At 39.1% G+C, this 15,778-nt stretch overlaps 1 protein-coding gene across 3 annotated transcripts in view; it reads right to left on the reverse strand.

Moving 5' to 3' along the window:
* Positions 1 to 1,976: 1,976 nt before the first annotated feature.
* The window catches only part of LOC100391263 (uncharacterized), a 119,768-nt gene continuing 105,966 nt past the window's right edge, over positions 1,977 to 15,778 (reverse strand). For all 3 annotated transcript variants that reach the window (XM_017971980.4, XM_078364684.1, XM_078364678.1), the window contains 4 exons: positions 15,402 to 15,530; positions 8,056 to 8,182; positions 7,467 to 7,562; positions 1,977 to 5,062 (listed from right to left, as the gene is read on the reverse strand). In XM_017971980.4, the coding sequence (XP_017827469.1) occupies positions 4,065 to 5,062; positions 7,467 to 7,562; positions 8,056 to 8,182; positions 15,402 to 15,440 (1,260 nt within the window). In that variant the 5' untranslated portion in view covers positions 15,441 to 15,530 and the 3' untranslated portion in view covers positions 1,977 to 4,064. The remainder of the gene's footprint in view (positions 5,063 to 7,466; positions 7,563 to 8,055; positions 8,183 to 15,401; positions 15,531 to 15,778) is intronic.

The following is a 15,778-nucleotide window of genomic DNA, read 5'->3' on the forward strand; positions in this document are numbered from 1 at the left end:
ACCATTGTTTCCTCCTAAGGCTCCTGGCCTGTGATGGAAGGACCTGCCTCGGATCTTTGACATGATGTGAAGACATTTTCCCCATTGTCTTGGCTATTAACATTCAACTCCTATTTATTTCTGCAAATTTTGCAGTGGCTTGAATTTCTTTCCAAAAATTGGGTTTTTATTTTCTACATCATGATCAGGCTGCAAGTTTTGCAAACTTTTATATTCTGCTTCCATTTTAAACATAAGTTTCTCATCTCCATCTGAGACCACCTCAACCTGGACTTTATCATCCATACCACTATTAGCATTTGGTCCAAAGCATTCGACAAGTGTCAAGAACGTTCCAAACGTTCCCACATCTGAGTGCTTTAAATTGTTTCAAGGTCTGCTTATTACCCAACTCCAAAGTCTTTTCCACATTTTCAACAATCTTTATAGCAGTGCCCCAAACTCCCAGTATTGATTTTCTATATTAATCTGTCTTCACACTACAATAAAGATACTACCAGAGAATGAGTAATTTATACAGAAACGAGGTTTAATTTACTCAGAATTTTTTTCAGAATCTCGGAGGTTTACAGGTTTCTAATTATCCACCGTATGAAAATGGTCTTTTTCATTTCACATATTGTTCTTTTCTTCTGAAAATGCATGCAAACTCACACACAAACACCGTCACTTGTTACATGACTTTCTTACACCTAAGTTATATATATATATTTTTTGAGGCAGTGTCTCACTCTGTCACCCAGGCTGGAGAGCAATGGTGCCATTTCGGCTCACTGCAACCTCCGCCTCCCAGGTTCAAAGGATTCTCCTGCCTTGGGAAAGGCAGGTACGCACCACCACACCAAGATTTTTAATTTTTTTTGGATTTTTAGTAGAGATGGGGACTCACCATGTTGGCCAGGTTGGTTTTGAACTTCAGACCTCAAATGATCCACCCACCTTTACCTCCCAAAGTGCTGAGAGTACAGGCATGAGCCACTGTGCCCAGCGTGTATATCTTTAGAGTAATAGATTTGCATATGTAACTCTATGTAAACCAAAACTAAAAGTCTGTTTTAATTTGCCAGCAGAGGCCACACGTACAAAAAATGTATACAAGAAACTTTTTAGAATATTTCATCAACACTCAGAAATGTATGGATATTAATTATTCCCATGTAATTTTATGACTCTAAAAATGACCTGGTAGTTAATAATTCAATTGCACATATTGAAATAACTAAAATTGTATAAAGGGATTGTGATATAAAAAACAAACACATGCTCAAGGTGATAAATACCTCATTTACTCAGCTGTAATAATTAAATATTGTATGCCCGTTAAAATATCGCATCAATGCCATAAGTGTGTACGCACACTATCTACCCACAAAAATTAAAAAAAAATTAAGGTGAAAAATAATATAAATTTGACTTATGAGAACAAAATTCTTCAACTTGTTTGCAATTTAAAAACACTGGCAGGCCAGGCCTGGTGGCTCATGCCTGTAATCCCAGCACTTTAGAACTCTGAGGTGGGTGGATCACCTGATGTCAGGAGTTCAAGACCCGCCTGGACAACATGGTGAAACCCTGTTTCTACTAAAAATACAAAAATTAGCCAGGTGTGGTGGCAGGTGCCTCTAATCCCACATACTTAGGAGGCTGAGGCAGGAGAAGCACTTGGACCCAGGAGGTGGAGGTTGTAGTGAGCCGAGACCGTGGCACTACACTCCAGCCTGGGTGACAGAGCAAAACTCTGTCTCAAAACAAACAAACAAAAAACAAAACAAACAAAACACTGGCAAAGAAGACCTTACTAGAGATGTCACTGTCCTACATTAACAAACAGCATGTCATTACCATCTCTTCCTTAGAACCTCAAGTAAGAAGCGACACATTAAAGTTCATGGTAAATTAATACGTCATTCAAAACACAATAGTTTCAACACATCAAAACAACTTTGTTTAATGAAAAATTGAGTTCACACATGATCTTGAAAAAAATTAAATTTATTGCATTTTATTACATACAGGGACAATATTTATTTATTTATTTATTTTAAAATTTTTCTTTACAGACTGGATAGTTTATAATACAGGTACAATTGATAAAATAATTTACTACTAACAGTCAAAGGTTTTCCTTTCACTAGAATTCAAAATATTACTCAGGATTCTACAGAACACCTGCCTTATACATCACTAACACAGTGTTACAAGTCAACCACAAAGAGCCTCTCCATTTAGGTTTTTATTATGCAACTTACAACTTAATGTCCTTAGTCTTCCACAGAAAAGCTCATGAAGAATGGACACCTAATAAAAAACAACCTCTAATATCTCTGAAGCAAAAAGTAAATACTTTTATATAAACGATGAGAAGAATCAACATGAAGATACTTGAGATTGAGTTACATTATTTGCTTTTTAGAAAATATATAATTTTCTTACATAAAAAGAAGCATACCTTGAATGTAATTATAAATCTCTAAAAAAAATCTGCTTCTTTAAAATGTATATAGTGTTAGCTTTGGATTTTTTGATACTCAGCACTCTGATTTAGAGTAATGTCTGACACTGACTGCAGTGCCTTCCTTCTTTCTACTCTGAAATCCTCAAATGTATATATAGACAATTTTTGAATAAATATATTTTTCCCATTTACTGCATCTGCAGAAATTAGTATAAATGGGTATTTTCTAAACTGTAGTTTGTAAACAAATGTTTTTCACATTCATTAGAATTTTAGGCTTTCTCTCAAATATAAATTCTCAACAAAGTTTGGGCATCTGCTTCAGGGTTTCCCTTTAATATAAAACATATACAATAAAATCTGTAATACAAATAAAGGTACTACAATCCTCTTTATGTTTGTGATGCTTGTCTTCAGAGTAAATAGTCTTTAAAGGCCTACATATTCTGAAAGGTCTTTTTATAGTCATATTTCTAATGCTTTTTTTCCCCTGAGATGGAGTCTTGCTCTGTCACCCAGGCTGCAGTGTATTGGCTCAATCTTGGCTCACGGCAACCTCTGCCTGCCAGATTCAAGCAATTCTCCTGTCTCAGCCTCCCCAGCAACTGGAATTACAGGTGCACACCACCACGCCCAACTAATTTTTGTATTTTTAGTAGAGATGGTGTTTTACCTTGTTGACCACACTGGTCTTCTACTCCTGACCTCAGGATTCACCTGCCTTGGCCTCTCAAAGTGTTGGGATTATACATGTGAGCCACCATGCCTGGCCTAGAGTGCTTTCATTAAGTACAAACTTTCTGATATTGAGTAAGATGTGAGCATATATTAATGGCTTTCACATTCTTTGTATTTGTACAGTTTTAATCTAGTATAAATGCTTTCCTGTGCAATAAGGTGTGAGAATTTGTTAAAAGTTTTGCAATATTCTCCATATTTTTACGAGTATTCTTCAGTATGAATTATCTTACCTACCATAATGTGTGACAACCATAAAGGCCTTGACACATTTAACACATTTCCAGAGTTTCTCTGTTTGATTTCTCTTTTAGAAAAGTTTGAGGTGTGGTTAAATGCTCTGTCACATTTTTTATGTATGTAGAGTTTCTCTCCAGTATACCATTTTTTAATTAATAAGGACGGAGAACCAGTTAAAGGCTTTGCCACATTTTAAAAAATAATTTTTGTATTTTTAGTAAAGATGGGGTTTTCTATTAAAAATACAAAAGTCAGCCAGTATGGTGGTACACACCTGTAATCCCATCTACTCAGGAGGCTGAGGCAGGAGCATCGCTTTAACCCGGGAGACGGAAGTTGCAGTGAGCTGAGATTGTGCCAATGCACTCCAGCCTGGGTGACAAAGACTCCATCTCAAAATAAAATTTTTTTAACATAAATTTCTTAGATTCATTAAGGTTTGAGGGCTGGTTTTAAAGGCTGTGTTACTTTTTTTATATGTATATGATTTTTGTCCAATCTGAATTATCTTGTGTACAATAAAGGTTTGGAGCTGGTTAAAGGCTTGCCCACATTCTCCACACTTGCAGTGATTTTTTCCAGTATAAATTATATTACGTATTATAAGGCCTGAGAGCTGGACTTTGCCACATTATTCATATTTGTAGGGTTTCTCTCCAGTATGAATTTTCTTGTGATTAGCAAGACCTGAGGACCACTTAAAAGCTTTGCCACATTCTTCACATTTGTAGGGTTTCTCTTCAGTATGAATCCTCTTATGAGTATCGAGAGTTGAGGAGAAGGTAAAGGCTTTTCCACATTCTTTACATTTGTACGGTTTCTCTCCAGTATGAATTCTCTTATGTTTCTTAAGGGTTGAGGAGGAGTTAAAGGCTTTGCCACATTCTTCACATGTGTAGGGTTTCTCTCCAGTATGAATTCTTTTGTGGTAAGTGAGGGTTGAGGATAAGCTAAAGGCTTTGCCACATTCTTCACATTTGTAGGGTCTCTCTCCAGTGTGAATTCTCTTGTGGTTGGCAAGGGTTGAGGAGCGGCTAAAGGCTTTGCCACATTCTTCACATCCGTAGGGTTTCTCTCCAGTATGAATTCTCCTATGTTTAGTAAGGGTTGAGGACCAGCTAAAAGCTTTGCCACATTCCTCACATCTGTAGGGTTTCTCTCCAGTATGAATTCTTTTATGTTTAGTAAGCGTTGAGGAGCAGTTAAAGGATCTGCCACATTCTTCACATTTGTAGGCATTTTCACTACTATGAATTATCTGAAGTTGACTGAGGTGTGAAAGCATGCAAAATGATTTGCCATACTTTTTACATTGGAAATGTTTCTTTCCAGTATGTCCTGTCTTATGTCTGTTGGAATTTGAAAGTTTACCAAAGACTTTGACACATTTATAAGTCTGAAATATTTTGTTTTGGGTAGTTGACAAACATTGGTTAACTTCATTATAACCTCCTTTGTGCACCTCGCACTCACCCACACTTTCACAGCATTTTTTAAATTGTAAATTCTCATGTCCACATATCTTCTTGGTATTACTTTTTCCATGTCTTATTGGTATTATTACTTTTTGAAGTGAATCTTTTATGCCCTTCTCTGGCTGAAGGTCTTGGGTAAGATAAGAATATGTAACTGAAAGACATAAAAATTGCAAGTTACTCCACTTACTAGACTTAGTTAAATATACGTTACAAATCAAATATATAAAATCATACAAAGTACATTAGCAAAATGGCATATCAAACTACCACAGGCCATAATTTCTTCATACGTGTATAAATGTAACAAAAACAGTGATCAAAATATCTTTGTTGGAAATTTATAAATAAAGTAAGCCAGGTGAGCACAATGCCAAAAACTATATAGAAAGAAAAGTCTACTATTTATCTAACACAGCCCTTCCTCATCCCCCATAGAAGAACATGGTGTCTTTGGAGTAAACTGTCAACTTCTGGCTTATATTGCAAAAGACGAGAAATATACTGGCACCTATATCTTTACTTTTGGCTGATGGGGGCCTTCTGTCTTTCATGACAGAAGTTGCTGAAGACAATGATGGTATACTTCGAAATGACAGCTTTAAGTTTTCTGAGATCAAAAGTGAATGTTACAACAGCAGGAGGTCACCCGTACCAGGGACGGAAAACAGGTGTGGAAAGTAGTTACTGACTGGTAAGAAGAAACAGGGAGAGGTCTTTTAACTGAAAAAGAAATACAAAGTTGCACACAAGACACATCCTGAGAACATGTTTGAAAGACTCCCAGAATCTCTAGCCAAGATAATTGGTTTCAAACTATGCCAGGAAAGAAAGAGCTGCAGCATAAAGATCGTGAAATGTAGTTTTCTGCTAATTTCTAACTCTCAACCAAAGACTGCAACGTATATAAAGTATTAGGGCAACATGGTCCAATCAAAAAGATCAAACATTTTGAAAAAGCAACAATAAAAATAAAGTTGTATATGTTAACTTTCAAATTATCAGATAATCCATATTATGCTCAATCAGAAAAATAAAAAAAAGACATCTAAATAAAATCAGAAGATAAGAATATCAAGAAAAGGCTTGGACCAATAAAAATAAACAAATTGTGGAGGTGATTAAAAAAAAAGAAAAAAATGTAAAAAAATTAAGAAGCTAAACAAATAAATTGAAATATAATGACAAATTTTTCTATGCAACTGAAGTCATTTTTTTTAACCAGTTTAAAATATACTCTTGTAACATTAAATTGAATTAGTTGATTTAGAAATGGACAAATGAACCAGGAGTGGTGGCTCACACCTTAATCCCAGAAGTTTGGGAAGTAAAGGTGGGCAGATCACCTCAAGTCAGGAGTTTCAGATCACCCTGACCAACATGGCAAAACCCCATCTCTACTAAAAATACAAAATTAGCTGGGTGTGGTTGCACATCCCTGTAATCCCAGCTACTCATGAGACTGAGGCAGGAGAATTTTTTGAATCCAGAAGGCAGAGTTTGCCATGAGCCAAGATTGCATCATTGCACTCCAGCATGGGCAAGAAGAGAGATATTCTACCAAACAAAAAAAGAAAGAAAGAAAGAAAGAAAGAAGAAAGAAAGAAAGAAAGAAAGACAGAAAAAGAAAGAAAGAAAGAAAGGGACCAAGTGATTAAACTAAGTTTTAATAAAAAACATATACAAATGGGAAGAACCATTTGAAAGGTTGCACAAAATTAATAATTTTAGGAAAATAAAAAACAAAATCACAATATAAAACAAAATTACCTTACATAGATTAGAATGGACACTATAAATTTTTTAAAAAACACTATATTGATGATGTAAAGAAACTGAAACTCATGTAAGTTGTTGATGAGAAAAAAAGTACAGCCATCATAAGAAATATCATGTTTTCAAATAATTTAAAATGAAATTATCATATACTACAGCAATTCCAATCTATACCTAAAGTATGCAACGCAGTAAAATGAATATGAAAGAGGTACCTGTTTGCCTAGCCCCCCACAGCAAGTCTCATGACACAGTCTTTAAATAAATATATAAATACCTAGATAAAAATTTAAAAATAAAAAAATTTTGTAAATAACTTTAAACTATATTTCAAGGCTATAATAATAGAAATAGAATGGCATATGCAGAAAAATGGATCACCACCAATGAAACAAAAACTACTATTCTCACACATTTTACACGATACAAAAAAAGAATTTTAAAAATGGTTTAACATAGAGTTTCTCAAAAATATGCAGATATTTGTGTGTCCCCAGAAGCAATGGCAAAGCAGTTTGTGCATTCCCTTATAAGCCATAAAGAAAACTTTGGCTCACACTGGGAACTTGAAGGAAGATTACTGAAGCCAAAGTAGAATCCTTAGAGAATTTAAAAGCATGGGGCAGAAGGTGTCCCTATGGGAGAGCAAAGGAAAAAAATTACTCAGGCTTCTCAGAAACTCTTTCCATTGAAGCACAACTCCCCACATTTTAAGGACCGGCTTCCTCCATGACTTTTGCACCTCTCATTTGTGTCATCTTGCTTCTTTTACTCTCACCTACCTGGGTGTTTGGCTACCATCTCATTTCTCTTTATATTCCAGGACTCTTTGTTTCCCTCCAGACAGGTGATCAATTCTGGTTTAGAGACAGCAATACCTGTTTTATTAAGGAAAAAAAGTAACATAAATCTTAGTAAATTCTTTAATAACCAACCTGGTATTATGCTTAGTAAAGAGGATATGATAGAAAATTCTAGAAAATTAATATTGATTCATAATAGAACTTTCTAAATATTTAGAAAATATTTTAAATTTGTAGGTCTTTAATTTCACTACTCAGTACTTAAATAAAAAACTGATGGTGGCAATTGAATTCTAAGTTGTGGACAATGATATTTTATGCCACGAGACATTTTTGGAATTGCAACTAACTTAGAACAAAAGATACATAAGCTCAGGGAAGGGAAAAGTTCAAATCAAGATAAAACATCTTGAAGAATTTGTTTTACACGAATGAATCCCCAAGATTTTCTTAAAATCAGACATCTAAAATTCATCTGTGCAAAGCAGAAGTTACCAAAACATCTTAGAAAAGAGAGAAAAATAATTTTCAGGGTATATTAGGAACTGTGTATCGAAGTTATCCTCACCCAGGGTGACCAGGTTTCTGTAGTTCTCGAACATCACATCTCTATATAGATTCTGCTGAGCATGATTCAGGCATTGCCACTCCTCCAAAGAGAATTCTACGGCTACATCTCTGAATGTCAACAGTCCCTGAAAAAAAAAAAAACCACTCATGAACACACAAATACTTACCACATGGCCGTAGGCAAAGATTTTTATTTGACTCAAAGTTAAAAAACAGTAAAAAGAAGTTCTGAATTATAAGAGTGACTAAAATTATTTTTAACACATAAATATTCTCTAACTCTGAGAAAAGAGGATAGCATAAGATCCACAGTACCACTGTAGATATGATACTATTTTGGATGATAAATTATAAAATTGAGTGCATCAACATGGATATGTCTATTTTGGTTTTTGAGATTGGGTCTCATTCTGTTGCCCAGGCTGGAGTGCAGTGGCATGATCTTGGCTCACTGCAACCTCCATCTCCCAGGTTCAAGCAATTATCCTGCCTCGCCCTCCTCAGTAGTAGCTTGGACTACAGGCCTCAGCCACCATGCCTAGTTAATTTTTGTATTTTTAGTACAGATGGCGTTTCTCCATGTTGGCCAGGCTTGTCTTGAACTCTTGTTTATTTTTCCCTGCCCTCTCCTATCAGACACCAGCAATTTTTCTGTAGTAATGGGAGCATAAACTGCACTGACCTATTTCCTACCAAACTGAAATAGGGCAGGCAATGCAGCCTACCTTTGCATCAAAGGTTGAAGTAAACTCTCCTGAATGTATCTTGAACCCCTCAAGTTTATAAATCATTTGGTAATATTGGCCCTGCTTTATGCAATATAATTCTGCAGGATCCTAAAAGGTCTAGGAATGGGCTTTTTCAACAAGTCCCCTGTAAATACCGACTGCGCTTTCCCAGACACAGTATTAGCATTAGCTAGAGAAAGCAGGCACAGCAAAGAGTCCCTGGCTGGGCACGGTGACTCACACCTGTAATCCTAGCACTTTGGGAGGCTGAGGTAGGTGGATTGGGCTGGTCTTGGAACTCCTGAGGAGCTCAAGGAGTTCAAGACCAGCCCAGTCAACATCGTAAAACCCCATCTCTATTAAAATACAAAGATTAGCTGGGTATGGTGGCACACGCCTGTTACCCCAGCAACTCGTGAGGCTGTTGAGGTAGGAGAATTGCTTGAACCCATTTGGCAGAGCCTGAAGTGTGTCGAGATGGTGCCACAGCACTCCAGCCTGGGCGACACAGGGAGACTCCTTCTCAAAAAAAATAAAAAAGAGTCCCTTACACCCACCACAATTGTCACAATACAAATACTTCTGGTACAAATAAAGACAACCAATCTCCATCCTGAAATACTATATTTTTTGTTGGATTTTTAAAGTTTACAGCGACAACAGAAGGCAGCAATGTCTGAGTAAGTCTGCACTTGGGAAACATGTACACATGTACTAATAAAGTGTGTTAAGCAGATCCTATCACAGTCACAGAACAATGTGCTGAAAATAACACATATGTGATTTAATTTTCATAGCACCCTGGGAATTGATAGGAAGTGTCAAATTATTTTTAGCATTTAGATTGAGAGCACAGCGTTTTCAATTCATTCTTCTTATGTCTATCATTAATTTTATTTATTTTTTGTTTTTTAATCTCTATCATTAAATTTAAAAAGAAAATATATAGAATAGGCCAGGCACGGTGGCTCACGCCTGTAATCCCAGCACTTTGGGAGGCCGGGGAGGGTGAATCACAAGGTCAAGAGATCGGGATCATCCTGGTCAACATGGTAAAACCCCGTCTCCACTAAAAATACAAAAAATTAGCTGGGCATGGTGGCACGTTCCTGTAATCCCAGCTACTCAGGAGGCTGAGGCAGGAGAATTGCCTGAACCCAGGAGGCGGAGGTTGCGGTGAGCCGAGATCGCACCATTGCACTCCAGCCTGGGTAACAAGAGCGAAACTCCGTCTCAAAAAAAAAAAATACCAGAATCTCTGGGTCACAGCTAGGCAGTGTTAACAACGAAATGTATAACACTAAACATCCACATCAAAAAGTTAGAAAGATATTCATTTAGAATTTAATGTTACCATTAAAACTGCAAAGTTAGCAAAATACAAGAAATAACCAAAATCAGAGCTGAAAAGAACTAGGCTGAGACATAAATAACTATAAAATGTTCAACAGGCCAGGCACAGTGGCTCATGTCTGTAATCCCAGCACTTTGGGAGGCCGAGGCAGGTGGATCATGAGGTCAGGAGTTTAAGACCAGCCTTGCCAACATGTTGAAACCCCATCTCTACTAAAAATACAAAATTTAGCCAGGTGTGGTTGCAGGCACCTGTAATCCCAACTCAGGAGGCTGAGGCAGGAGAATCACTTAAGACTGGAATGCAGTGGGCCGAGATCATGCCACTGTACTCCAGCCTGGGCAACAGAGCAAAACTCCATCTAAAAAAGCAAAACAAAAAAAAAGCTCAACAAAACCAGAAGTTGATTCTATGAAAAAATAATAAGATAGATAAAACACTAGACTAATGAATAAAAAAGAAATAATTCAAATAAACACAATGAGACTAAAAAGTTAAAAAAAACCAAAAAACCCAGCTACTTGTGAAGTGGTAGAGAAAAGGAATGCTTATACGCTGCTGGTGAGTGTGTCAATTTGCTCGACCATTGAGAAAAGCAGTTTGGCAACTTCTCAAAAACCTGAAAACAGAATTACCATTTGACCCAGCAATCCAATAATTGGGAATATACCCAATGAATGTAAATTATTCTACCATAAAGACACAGGCACGCATATGTTTTACAGCACTATTCTAATAGTAAAAAAACAAATAAACAAACCCGTATGTCTTCAATGGTAGACTAGATAAAGAAAATGTGGTATGTATACACCATGAAATATGACGTAGCTACAAGAAAGAATAACATCACGTCCTTTGCAGCAACGTGAGTGGAGCTGGAGACTGTTATTTTTAGAAAACTAGTGCAGGAACAGAAAATTAAATACTATGTGTTGTCACTTCTAAGTGGGAGCAAAATAATGAGAAAATGTGGACACCACTAGGAGAACAACAGACACTGAGACCCAGTTCCGGGTGGAGAGTTGGAGGATGAAGAAAATCAGAAAAAGAAATCTGTGGGTACAATGCTCAGTACCTGAGTGATAAAGTAATCTGTACACAAAAACGTCATGATATGATACAAATCACCTGTATTCCTGGACATAAAAGGTCAAAGAAACAAAATTCAACTGAGCACAGTGGCTTACACCTGTAATCCCAGCACTTGGGAGGCCAAGATGGGCAGATCACTTGAGGACAGGAGTTGGAAACCAGTCTGGCCAACATGGTGAAACCCCGTCTCTACTAAAAATACAAAAATTGGCCAGGCATGGTGGCACACACCTCTAATCCCAGCTATTTGGGAGGCTGAGGCGGGAGAATCACTTGAACCTGGAAGGCAGAGGTTGCAGTGAGCCAGATCGTGCCACTGCACTCCAGCCTGGGGGACAGAACAAGACTCCAGGAAAGAGTTCAAGGTAAGCGAGTGGTAGGACTGGTTTGTGCTGCAGATAGTGGTCCCTGTGGGGCTATACTCTGATTTACTCCTGCGTCCATGCTGGCACATTGGACTATGAGCAAGTGGTACAGAACCCTACACTGGTGGAGGAAACAGGTTGCTACTGGAGATTCAGTGTCTGGAGTTGGGGATGTGCCAGGAAACCTGCAGGCACTTTGACGGGATTTTGGCAAGAAACACTAAAAGCAAAGGTGCGTGGTGGAATTCTTGAGGGTGGTGCTAGTCCTGGGAGGGGTGTGGACACATCAATGTCTAGTGGGTATGTTTGCGAATGCACGAGAATCATGTGGTGGCAGCTGTGAAAGAAGGAGGTCTGTTATCACAATTCCTTTCCTTAAGTTTTTAGTGCCTTCCACCCTGAGAGGAGACCTAGAGCCACAGGACAATGTGCAGTGTGACAGTCTGTGTGCAGGAGAACCGAGCCTCCCCTTACCAGACACCCGGAGGCCCCTCCAGGGCAGGCTCTGTAACATCTTTTTTCTGACACCAAATCTGCGGAGTTCACTAAACACCAAGCAATTATTTTTCTTGTTTCTTTTTCTCTTTTTTTCTTTTGAGACAGAGTCTCGCTCTATCACCCAAGCTGGACTGCACCGGTGCTCTCTATCTCAGCTCACTGCAACCTCCACCTGCCGGGTTCAAGTGATTCTCCTGCCTCAGCCTTCTGAGTAGCTGAGATTACAGGCACCTGTCACCACACTCAGCTAATTTTTGTATTTTTAGTGGAGACAGCATTTCACATGTTGGCCAGGCTGGCACCAAGCAAGTTTTTAACACCAACTTCTTGTCTGACATCTTTGTTCTGACACCACCCAGAATCAGCACAAACCATAATTCAGAGCTCAGTCTCACCATACAGCCCTTATTGTACACACATGTCACAAATCCCAGGGACCCATCTATGCTTCTGAGCTACTATCTGTAAATTGGGGACTCCCATAATCTCTCTCAAATTCAATAATTTGTCGAGATACTGCAGAATTAAGCAAAATCCTGCAATTATGTTAACCAGTTTACTATAAAACGTGCAACTCGGAAACAGTCAAAAGGAAAAGAAAAAATTTATATGACAAAAAAAAAAAAAAGATTGGGAAAGATGGGGCATATAGATAGTCCTGATAAATAGCTGTGATTAATAAAATTCTCTGGACAGATGCAGTGGCTCATGCCTGCAATCCCAGCACTTTGGGAGCCTGAGGCAAGTGGATTACCTGAGGTCAGGAGTTGTAAACTGGCCACCATGGTGAAATCCCATCTCTACTAAAACTACAAAAAATTAGTCATGTGCAGTGGTGGGCACTCATAATCCCAGCAATTTGTGAGGCTGAGGCAGGAGAATTGCTTGAACTCAGGAGGTGGAGGCTGAAGTGAGCCAAGATTGTGCCACTGAATTCAAGCCTGGGCAACAGAGCAAGACTCTGTCTCAAAATATATATATATATATATATATGTCCTTTGCGGTCATCAGCATCAGCTTAATAGAAAGAAACACTCTTCCCACGATGACTTAGATGGTATTGCGTTTCCTTACTTATCACATAGCCAGACACAGACTGCAAATGTCCACCTCTTTTTTATAAATGAATCGGCTAAATACTTTTCTTCAGTGGTCAAAACAAAATACTTCTTAATCAACTTTGCTTAAATTTTTCTCTTCTCCCAGGGCTCCTGATCTTTGAGCTACCCTCAGTCTGAGTCAACATACAAGCCCATTTTCTGTCTCTCCTTAAGAACCTGCTGGCTTCAGGGTAAGACAGTCTCTGATCTAGAGTCTAATTTTGCCCCCTTCCTTCTATCATGCCATTCTCATTCCACCTTCTTTCTAAGCTTGTTTGCTATTCTCTATGAAAGAAAGTCCTGGTCTGCCTAAATGTTGATGTCCTTAAAAATCTTATACTTGGTACTTTTTTCTGTTGTTGGGATTTAGAACTTCTTACCTAAACCTGACTTTATTTTACAAAGTCTAGAAACTGCTCCGAAACAGCAACGCCTTTATCTTCAGTAAGATCCTCCCAATTCCCATCCAGAGACTCCCTCTCAAAATTTCCCACCCATTCTAACGCTAACTGCATCTGCCTGTGGGTCCCCAGCTTTCCTGGGCTCTGTTGCTTTCTCTGTATAAAGAATTCGTCCAGGGCTGGGGTGAGCAGGTTGGGACATTTGCAAGGGAGGCTCCCTAGAAAGAACTGACAAGGCCTTCAACAACCTCCCTTTGCAGGCTCCATATTGTCCTTAGCTTGGAGTCACAGGGCTCAGGCTTTAATTTCCAAGTCAGAGATGGTCACTTAGGTTTTGAAAGTAAGTGTTAGAGAAATCCAGAAGAATTACTGAAATGCAGTGTTTATACAAGGGGAAAAAAATTTAAGGTGCTTACATTTTATGAGAAACAGCAATGAGAGAAAGCAAAAGTATCTCTTTCAGAGAATATACAATTTACTTATTTCCACCTGGGGAACTCACTAAGGTGCAGTGCAGTGTCTCCTAGAATGGTTGTCATTGAGCATTTCAGTGAGCAGGATGCATGTTAGAATCTCTCTCAAGTGATTGGATGGCTTGACTTGACACATGAGTCAGACATATCTGTGTTCCAATCAGCACTGCCACTCCCTGGGTTTGTCACCTTGAAAAGATATTTTCACTGTATCATTTACTTACAAATACATTTACTTATTTCCATCACAGGATATTCAGTAAATAATTAGTAATACGAACAAACTTCTAGAAGGTGCCCAGTCCTATTTCATGTAGTTAAGTATAAAATTCAGAAATCAAGATAACGGGGCCAGGAGCGGTGGCTCACGCCTGTAATCCCAGCAGTTTGGAAGGCTGAGGCAGGTGGATCACATGAAGTCAGCAGTTCCAGACCAGCCTGGCCAACATGGCAAAACCCTGTCTCTACTAAAATACAAAATTATCCAGGCAATGGGGGCAGGTGCCTGTAATCCCAGCTACTCCAGAGTCTGAGGCGGGAGAATCACTTAAACCTGGGAGGCAGAGGTTGCAGTGAACCGAGATCGTGCCACTCCACTCCAGCCTGGGCAACAGAGATTCCCTCTCAAAAAAACAAAAACAAACAAACAAACAAACATTTTTTTTGTGAATTACTATGTATGTGGAAGAAATAAATCAATCCTAGTCAACCACAAAGTGCCAATTAATCTGATGACATAACCAAGAAATTTTCACCTAAATCTTACAAATAAGGAAACTACATAACCGTACCAAACCGATTATTGAATTGGGTCTGCTTCATCATGCAATTTATAACAGACTTTCAAGTCCCTCCTATGGACCACAAGCCACAAACCGTAGCCGGGCGCGCCATGATTCTTGAATCACACTTTTATCTAATTTTCTAATATTTCCACAGTAACTCCCAGACACTTCTAAAAGGAAAAGTGAGGAACTAGAGACCCCAGCGTTTTCCACTCATGAGTCCTGCATTCTGAGTCAGGATTCCCCTTGATGACTTTCCCATCCCTGCACAATCTGGGTGAGATGAGGCACTGGGAGTGCAGAGCTGCCCAGAGAGGGCCAGTCCAGGGCAAAGCCGCTGCAGAGGAAAAAGACAGAACTCCCAGGGTCCCAGCTGCTGGCCCAGGCACCGTCTTACGGCTCAGGGGGCTAAGAGCCAAGCTGGGCCAAGGAGGGTTTGGGTCCTCAGACTTCGGAGCTGAGAGGAAGTCTGGGTCCAGCTACAGCCACTTTCAGCCCGTTCCCACCAGCCCCCACCCCTCTCTCACAATGACAGACCCAGCACTCACCATTTCTGGGCTTCCAGGGGGTCCCGGTCTTTTAGCCATAAATCTGCGAATACCTGCAGGACACACGGCCACAGAGGCTTGGCCTCTAGGAGCAGAGGATGCAGAGCAGTGAAGAGAAGAACTGCAACTCTGGATACGGAGCAACACAAAGGACCCGCAACATTAGGGAAGCGTCCTGTTTTATCCTGCTGCACACCTGATTAGTTTCTAATCCAATGCTCCTGATTGGATAAAGTTTCAGGACCCACCCTTCACGCCCTGAAGGACGGAAAATTTGATCAGAGACCCGGCTGAATGGAGCAAAAATAACAGCCTAGCTGCAGCCTTTACAGTCAGAGGGCCTCTTCCCTGATCTGAGCCGGGCCAAAGCCAGAGGA

The sequence above is a fragment of the Callithrix jacchus genome, chromosome 1 (assembly GCF_049354715.1).
Source record: "Callithrix jacchus isolate 240 chromosome 1, calJac240_pri, whole genome shotgun sequence".
Taxonomy (NCBI): domain Eukaryota; kingdom Metazoa; phylum Chordata; class Mammalia; order Primates; family Cebidae; genus Callithrix; species Callithrix jacchus.